Consider the following 8,867-nt stretch of genomic DNA (forward strand, 5'->3'; position numbering starts at 1 on the left):
GTGCTGCTGTGAGGGGTTGGCTCGGGGGGGGCTTTCATTTACCTGGGGAGGGGAAGAAGGGGAAAAGGCTACATGGGAATGCAGGAAAATATTCCTATTTCTCCTTTTCTTTTGTCTTGAATCGCCCCTGGTGTTGACAATGCTTAATACCGGTTGCATTGTGTCTTTGTGTTGCTGCCGCAGCGTGAACTCAGTGTCAGGTAAGAGCCCCTAACTCTGTCCTGTGTGTGCAGCCAGAGGCATTTCCAATGCCAGGCACTGCTTGGCCTAACCCTGACCTGCAGTCGAGACCGAAGCTGCCTTGTCCTTGTCTTTGGGACCAGCAGGGACAGGGATGTCCCATAGGGATGTATTCATCCTGCAAGGGTTGAGCCTTGAAGGTGGGGCAGGACCAGGTCTGTGAGCTGGGGACCCCCAAGAGGGGAGGTTTGCATCCTGGGATTCTCTTCTATTTCCACCATCAGAGCCATCCTCCATCCCTGATGGTTAACCACCATTAACCATCAGTTAATAGATTAACCAACGTGGCTCGAGGGTGGCAGGAGCCCTGGATCCCTGCTGCGTGCAGAGATGCTCAGCTCCAAGCCTGATGACTCCCAGCTTCAGCATGGAGAGAGGTACCCGCTTCCCTGCAGTGCCCAAAGGCCACGCAGCAGCTGCCTGGGGACCACGAGGGCTCTTGGGCCCTGATCCAGCAGGATTCCTAATTTGGCAGTGTCTGTGGATGGATGCTATAAAGTACACGTTGACTGACTCAGCCTCTTCAGTGCGGGGATCCAGATGGGGCTCCAGCTCTCTTGCTTCCAGGTGTTTCTGTAGGGAGCAGAGGGGATGCATTACTGCAAATGGGTTTCCATTTAGATTCCATCGCTGCACGGAGACACTCGAGTAACCCTAAAATTCACATGGGCCATACAAGAAGCTTTTAAAATACCTGAGATGAGCAGGAAAGGGCTTGACTTCTTCCTGCTGCAGCCTGGGTGCTTTGTTTTACTGCTGCTGGCTTGTCTGACCCCAGCACGGGGCCTGACGTTTACATACAGACAGTGAGAGCTTGCCTGTGTGTCTGCAGGTCCAGGTGGGAAGGTGCTCTTTGGGATGGAGAGGAGGCTGGTGCTTTAAAAAGGGCAGGGGTAACATGAAGAGGGTAGATGGATGTGTGTGTGCATGTATATATGTGTGTATATATATGTATGTATATATGTATATATACTTGTGTTATATATATACACATATATGAAATTCCTTTCTCTCCAGTGATTCTCCTCTCTAATCGAAGTGCACTCAGTACAGGTAACTTTTTGGGGCACCTTAAATCAGGTATATGATAACATAGAATCATAGAATAGTTCGGGTTGGAAAGGACCCTAAAATCATCCAGCTCCAGCCCCCTGCCATGGGCAGGGACACCTCACACTAAACCATGGCACCCAAGGCTCTGTCCAACCTGGCCTTGAGCACTGCCAGGGATGGAGCATTCACAACCTCCCTGGGCAACCCATTCCAGTGCCTCAGCACCCTCACAGGAAAGAATTTCCTCCTTAGATCCAATCTAAACTTCCCCTGTTTCAGTTTGAACCCGTTACCCCTTGTCCTGTCACTACAGTCCCTAATGAAGAGTCCCTCCCCAGCATCCCTATAGGCCCCCTTCAGACACTGGAAGCTGCTCTGAGGTCTCCACGCAGCTTCTCTTCTCCAGGCTGAACAGCCCCAACTTCCTCAGCCTGTCATGCCGAGTAAGTACTGGTAGTGTCAGGATAACAAGTTTGGAAGGGGAGCTCTGGCCTGCACAAGTAACTCTGGGGTAAGCACGGCCACAGTTTTATATCCTAAAGCTCAGGGTTTTATTTGTGCCTAAGCCGTGAAGTCTGGGAGGAAAATCCCTGCAAAACCCAGTCTGTTTTCACTCCTGGAGTCCTTGTGCTGTGCTTCCCCATCAGCCCCTCTGCGCTCCCGAGAGGAGCGAGGTGGATGGAGACGCGCTGAAGCGAGATGCGCTTGGGAAACACGGGCCTTTCATCTCGAGCAGTTCCCTGTCCTCTTGTCCTGGATGGCTTCATCTAAATGTCCGAGTTGTTGTTCCGATGTCACCTCCTTTTGGTGGCCCTGGGGACGCAGTGAGGCCTTTGCAGCTGGTGGAATAAAACCTGGATGCTTGGGTCTGCTCCCAGTCCCAGGTGCTTCTCTGGTCCTTGTGCTCCTGGCTGCCTCTCCTGACCCGGAGCTCCTCTCCCTCATTCCCAGCTGATCAAACGGGTGAATTCCAAGCAGTTTAATGGTGCCATTTAAGGACCTGTTCTCCTCCCGTAATCATTGCCTGCTGAGGAGCATCCTTGCCCTCCTCGGCATTCCCCCAGAGCACAGGTCAGACCTGGGTGTCCTGGCAGCTGGGATATTGGTTCCCAGCTTCCCACATGTTTAACCATGTCATTACATGCAGGCCCTCCCTCCCCATCCATGCCCAGGTGAGTATTTCTCCTGGAGCAGCCCTGCCACCGGGACACAGCGCTCCCAGCCCGGTCCCATCCCTCCTGCAGCCCGGGGCCGGAGCTGGTTTCAGCCCATTCCCCTCTCCCATCACTATCCCCCCCCAAATCCCAAGCTCTGGATCAGCTTGGCGTGCCCTTTGCCAGTTGTGTCTTTAAATACCAACCCGTGGCACAGTTTAATAGCCCTTGTTTGAAATGTCAGCCCTGAAAGCCAGCCGCTGTGCCTGTTTGAAATGCCTTGACTGCATTAGCTCCTTTGTCGCTGGATGCCTCTTGTCTGCTTCCTGCTTGACAGCGTGCTCAACAAAGAGCCGAGGATGTTCCCTGAAGCCTTCCTAAGAGATGGGCTCCCCTTTCTCTCCTCTCTTTCTTTCTTTCTTCTGGCTTTTTTTACCTTCAAAGCTTTTGTTCTGGTGGCAGGGGGGGGAGAAGCATCAGTTTCCGAAGTGGAACGTGTTCTTGACGTGCTCGGAGCTGCCCACCTCAACTTTCCATTGTGGTCCAGGGGTGGGGACAGGAAGCATCACTCTCAAACCAGGCTGTCTGCAGGTCCTGGTGGCAGCGACCTGCTCCCTCCATCCCTGCCAGCACGGCTGGATGGGGGGTATCACCGCAGGGAGCGCGGTTATAGAGGGGTGACTGAGCTCTTCTCTCTGCCTCCATCATCTCCAAGGGATGGTGATGCCGGGGCAGGCACTCAGGGAAGGGAGGTTTTCCTTCCCTGGTCAGAGCTGGGTTTCTCCCTGTGTTCCCAGCGCTCTCGGCATTCCAGGGCTGGAGCAGATCCCCTCTCCAGGACGGGGGTACCCACATGTGTTCGCATGGATGCGGGGCAGGTTGGAGGAAGGGATTGCAGCACTTCCCTCTGGGCTTTGAGAGCTGCAGCCGGGGCTGCAGGGATGGCACAACGTCCCTGCCATGACTCCGGGGTGGTGAGAGCGGATGGAGCCAGGATTGGAGCCATGGAGAGCAGCCCTGACCCGACTTGGTCACCCAGGGAGGAGCGCTGGGGTCTGTGGGGTGATGAGGAAGGTCCAGGAGCCATAGATCAGTCGGGGCTTCTTTCCCCCCTCTGACTAATGACGGTGCTCTCTCCTTTGTTTCATGTCACGTTTGTCCCTCTCCCTTTAAACTCTCGTTGTCTCCTGTCTTGTGTCCCTGACCATCCCTCCCACCCGGGGACCAGAGGAAGCTGCGCTGGGATATGTGAGGAGACAAACGCTAACAGACAGCAGTGGTTTTGGTTGTGCCACTAACACCAGGGCTGGGGACAGGGGCTGGGAACCGCGGCACTAACCCGGGCGGGTGGCTCACGGGGTCCTGCTTTGCTGGGGCTGTGCGGAACAAACCGGGGTGGAGGGACTGGAGAGAGCATCTTTATCCCAACCCCAACGGTGGGACCGGCTGCTGTTCCCGGTGGGGATGCCCACAGCGCTAAGTGCTTCCCTGCTGTTGGGGTTGCACCCAGCACCAGTGCCTGCATGGGTGTTGTAGGAAGGGGTGGGTGACAAAACACTGGCAGCGTTCCCCATGGGGCTGTTGGTAGCTCGGGATGCAGGAGGGGTGTTCCCAGGCACCCAGGGTTGGTACCAGAGCAGGGAGCCCTCACTGGCATCAGCAGCAAGGCGCAGGAGCCGGGGCACACCGTGTCTCGACCGCAGAGACCCCGCAGGAGAGGGGCTGTGATGTGGTGGGATGCCGTGACAGGGACCTGGCAGTGATGGAGGGATGCCCATGGGGGAGCTCAGGGCTGTGATGGGTAGGAGGCAGCCCTATGGGGGGCTCCTCTAGTTTGGGCAACAGCGCATTGTCACCTTGGCAAACCCATCAGGGCCATGAGTGTGTGGCTCTGTGTTGGGGGGGTCAATCTCTCCCCCCCCCCCAGAAGCAGGCAGCCCCATGCAGGCTCCATCCTCTACCAAAGACAGGGCTCAGATGCTCACCTGCTGCATGGTTCTGCATCCCTTGCGGGAAGGGGGGTCAGGCAGGGCTGTGCCCCAGCATCCATCCCCAGGCCAGGTCTGGCAGAGGGAAGGCAGGGAGCTGCCGGCAGCACATCCCTGGTGCAGGAGCATCCCTGAGGGCACCGAACCCGGCTTTGGGGGGCAGACAGGGAGCTCGCTCCAGCAGCAGCAGGGCCAGGGCCTTGAGGGCTGCTTGTCCCAAAGAGGCAATGGGGTTTGCAGGCAGCACAATCCCAACACGATTGCCGTGCCATGAGTGAGCTGTCACGGCTCTCGGGAGCGTTCCCTGCATCGAGGCTCTCTGATGCCACGCAGGAGCTGGCAAAAGCAAGGAGCCCTGAAGCACCCGCAGGCCTTGGGAATGTCTCGTTTGGTGCTGGTTGCCCAAGACCAGGAGATGGCTACGTGGATGGAGGCCTCAAGTCACCCAGCCCTGCCCTCCTCCATTCCTGCCGGTCATCTTCTCTGTCTTCCTCCCCGCTTGTGTGCCTCTGTGTGTGTGATTAACCCAGGTTTCTGCTTGGTTTGAGCCTCAATCACCCGGTGCTTCCGTCTGTTTGCTCCCTTCTCCTCCCAGCATCTCCCCGACCGGGATGCAGCACGTGTGTGATCTGATGTGTGGCTTTCGGACCCCAGCCCTCCTCCCAGACACAGTTGCTCGTCCACCCTGCCCAGCCCTGTAGAAGCCAAATAGATGTGACCTTCATCCCATGGCACCGCTCTCAAAGAGCGAGGTGGCTAATGGGGCTCTTGTTCCCTTGATCCAGGAATAGCTCCACTATTGCTTCTGTGGGGATGAGTCACACAGAGCCAGCCCTGGCCGGCCCTGATGATGCCTGATGTGACATCAGTTCTGTCCCTGAATGGACCAGGCGCTCTCTGCAGTGGTCTCATTCCTGGCTCCGTGGCCAGCGCCGTGCGCCCGGCTCCTGCCCTGTTCGTGGTGCAGATACAACCACAGCAGCCCCTCCTCACCCCATCAGCTCAGGACCCACCAGGGATAAGACTCCGGAGCGGGAGAAGGGTTTGATTTTACCTTCCCCTTTCTTCCCAATGGATGCCCAGCGGGAAGGGCAGGTCCCTGTGTCTCCACCGACCACCATTCCCAGGAGCAGGTCCCTTTGCCATTGCAGGGCTGGACGGCCTCGGTGTGCGTTTGCAATGGGAGGATGGCTCCGGCCGTGCGCTCTGCCCCAGCCTGGACCCCCAGCACCTCCTGACCCTGTGTTTGCTTTCCAGGGCCGCCCTGGCCTCTGCCCATCAGTGCCACCCCCTTCCTCAGACCCTCAGCGTGCTGAAGAGCACCCCTCAGGTGAGGGGCATGCACACCATCATCAGGTAAAGCCCCCGCCGCCGTGGCTGCCCCGGGCTGGGATGGGGCTGGTGCTTTGGACTCCCACATCCACCCTGGGGACGTGGGACAGGGCAACGGTGGAGGAGCTGTGCTGAGAGCGCTCCATGGCCTTGGCTTTGCTACCACCGCGATGCGCATGGGTCCCATGCAAACAAGGCTCTGGGCAGGGGTTGACCTCGTCCACACATCCCTGGCTCTGGTCTGCAGCTCACGGTGCCTTTCCCTCCCCTCTAGAAACAAGGAGACCAGCAGGGACGAGTTCATCTTCTACTCCAAGCGCCTGATGCGGCTGCTGATTGAGCACGCGCTCTCCTTGCTCCCGTTCCAGGTGGGTTCAGGGCTGTGGCTGGGAGGCACCAGGCGCTGTGATTCCTCTCCCATTCCTGACCTGTAACTGCCGGGGAGCTGGGGTTGTCCTGGTGCTTCTCCTCCAGCCTTACCCCGTGTACCAGCCTTCTCCTCGTGGAGTGGAATAAGGCTCCCCTTGGCCACGGCTCCGGGAGCCACATCAGCCCCTGGTAACACTTCTCACCTGGCTTTTGTAGAGCTGCACAGTCCAGACCCCTCAAGGACAGGACTACGAAGGGAGGACGTACAGTGGGAAGCAAGTAAGTGGGAGCAGAAAGTACCGTTGGGACCAAAAAGCCCTATTTTAGACCATTGGAACTCGATCTTTAAGGTCCCTTCCAACCCAAACCACTCTGTGATTTGTGATTATACCCCATGGGGTCGCATCAAAAGCAAGGGCAGCCTGGGGCTTCCCTCAGGCCTGGGTTAGGTGTTTGCTCTCCTGCCTATGGTTGGTGACCAAGGTGCCATCAGCAGCATCCCTGTGCCGCTGTTGCCTTCGCACTGAGGGAAGCAGGGCTGACACAGCTCCCTTGAAAGGGCTGTGCTTTGGGGTTGCCCATGAGACACCCACCCCCCCCCCCCAGCGCCATATGGGTGCTGTGCAGCTCCCAGCCCATCCCTGTGCGCTGCAGATCACCGGGGTGTCCATCCTGCGCGCGGGGGAGACCATGGAGCCGGCGCTGCGCGCGGTGTGCAAGGACGTGCGCATCGGGACCATCCTCATCCAGACCAACTGCAACACGGGCGAGCCGGAGGTAGGGCCTTGGGGTGCCATGGGTGGTGCTGTGCGTGCCGGGGGGTGACTCAGGGCTCTGCCGATGGAGCTGGTGCGGGGAGGGGGTCCAAGGGCGTGCGCCAGCGCCTGGCTCCGAGCTGGGGTCTGAGAGATGGAGATGCAGGAAGGAGGCTTCACCCCTGCAAGAGGAGGGCTTCGGGTTTGTTCCGTCCGCCTGCAGGCTCTAAGCTGCCCCTTTCCCCCCTCCCCTTGCCCAGCTCCATTACCTGAGGCTGCCCAAGGACATCAGTGAGGACCACGTCATCCTGATGGACTGCACGGTGTCCACCGGCGCAGCGGCTATGATGGCAGTGCGGGTGCTGCTGGTATGGAGAACACCGGGAACGCCGCGTGGAGAGGGGGGTTTGTTCCCAAGTAACGTGCAGAGCATTTAGATTGGATCTAAGGAGGAAATTCTTTCCTGTGAGGGTGCTGAGGCACTGGAATGGGTTGCCCAGGGAGGTTGTGAATGCTCCATCCCTGGCAGTGTTCAAGGCCAGGTTGGACAAGGCCTTGGGTGCCATGGTTTAGTGTGAGGTGTCCCTGCCCATGGCAGGGGGTTGGAACTGGATGATCTTCAGGTCCTTTCCAGCCTGAGCTATTCTATGGATCTATGATTCTAACATCAGGCACGGCCATGGTGAGGGGCTTTGGGGTGAAACTGCCCCCTCCATGGGAAGGGTGGTGTGATGGGGGACAGCGCAAGCTGGGGTGACTGTAACCATGTGCTGACCAAGTCACCCCATCCTTGTGCCGTCGCTGATGGGATTTAGTTGGCTCTGTGATCAGTAACCCCAGCTGGCCACAGAGGGGAGCAGAAGATGTGGCTCCATTGGGTGCTTGGAATGCTGCTCGCTGGAGGAGTGGGCCCTGAAGTTCCACAGATACCCCAACGTGTCTCTGCCTTTATGCAGGATCACGATGTCCCAGAAGACAAGATCTTCCTCCTCTCCCTGCTGATGGCAGAGATGGGTGTCCACTCAGTCGCCTACGCTTTCCCCCGGGTGAAGATCATCACCACTGCTGTGGACAAGAAGGTGAATGATCTATTCCGGATAATCCCTGGCATCGGTGAGTATGTGGGCAGGAATGACCTGGTTTGGAGGGGGGGTTTGGTGCTTCTGGCCCGCTCACCAGAGGAAGTGAAGCCCTGGTTGTCAGCAGCACCTTAAGTGTGGTCTTATTGGACTCGGGTACCCACTGCCTCTCCTGGCTCCTGCTGCCACGTGGGTGCTGGAATCGATGCAGCCATAGCCTTGTTGGCAGCGGGAGCTGCTCCCCGTGGTCCTCCGCCAGCCCCAGATGGAGAAGCTGAGCTGGGCCATGGGGAGCAGCCCTGTGCCCACCCCATCCCCTAAGCTCCAAACCAAGCTCCCTGTGTTCTTGTGCCCTCACCTCCGCTGCACCAGGAAACCCCTGCCGACGGGTGCTCCCACGACCTCCGGGATGCTCCGGTTCTGCTGCTGCTCGAGCTGATGGATAAACCTGCTCCTGTTCCCTGCACTGTGACCGCATCTCCCTTCCTCCCCACAGGCAACTTCGGTGACCGGTACTTCGGCACGGATGCTCCTCCGGACTGGAGCGACGATGAAGATGCTCTCAGCACTTAGCTGGCCGGGCAGCTTCAGCACCGCACCTTAACCCCTTCAGCCCCCTCCTCACCGAGCAGAGATATTTTTTTGCAGCTCTTACATTGGAGATGTAGGGCCTATTTTTTCAGAGAACACAGATCCTGGTTTGTGCCCCAGCGTAGAGCAGAGGTAATTTATTTTAATTTAAATACTTGCCGATAGATAACTTATTGCAGAGGTTTTATAAAGGAAAAGAATAAATTTTTCTCTCTGGTTTCTCTTGTATGGAGCTGCTCCTCGTCACTTCCATCCGCAGCCCCCAGCTCCTGGTTGCTTCTCCTCAGGGAGCACTGAGGCTCTTAC

General features: G+C 57.8%; 1 protein-coding gene across 3 annotated transcripts in view; it reads left to right on the forward strand.

The window, feature by feature from the left end:
* UCKL1 (uridine-cytidine kinase 1 like 1) overlaps positions 1–8,557 on the forward strand; it is a 22,845-nt gene extending 14,288 nt beyond the window's left edge. For 2 of the 3 annotated variants that reach the window (XM_062642362.1, XM_062642360.1), the window contains exons 8-15: positions 3,676–3,695; positions 5,693–5,791; positions 6,042–6,135; positions 6,353–6,415; positions 6,791–6,913; positions 7,152–7,259; positions 7,848–8,004; positions 8,467–8,557. In XM_062642362.1, coding sequence (XP_062498346.1) covers positions 3,676–3,695; positions 5,693–5,791; positions 6,042–6,135; positions 6,353–6,415; positions 6,791–6,913; positions 7,152–7,259; positions 7,848–8,004; positions 8,467–8,543 — 741 coding nt within the window. In that variant the 3' untranslated portion in view covers positions 8,544–8,557. Of the gene's footprint in view, positions 1–183; positions 201–3,675; positions 3,696–5,692; positions 5,792–6,041; positions 6,136–6,352; positions 6,416–6,790; positions 6,914–7,151; positions 7,260–7,847; positions 8,005–8,466 lie in introns of all 3 variants that reach the window. The other variant, XM_062642361.1, reaches the window with a different exon arrangement.
* Positions 8,558–8,867: the final 310 nt, after the last annotated feature.

This window comes from Pezoporus occidentalis, unplaced genomic scaffold (genome assembly GCF_034315485.1).
Source record: "Pezoporus occidentalis ecotype Australia unplaced genomic scaffold, CSIRO_AGI_Poc_V1 ctg70, whole genome shotgun sequence".
In the NCBI taxonomy this organism is placed as follows: Eukaryota; Metazoa; Chordata; class Aves; order Psittaciformes; family Psittacidae; genus Pezoporus; species Pezoporus occidentalis.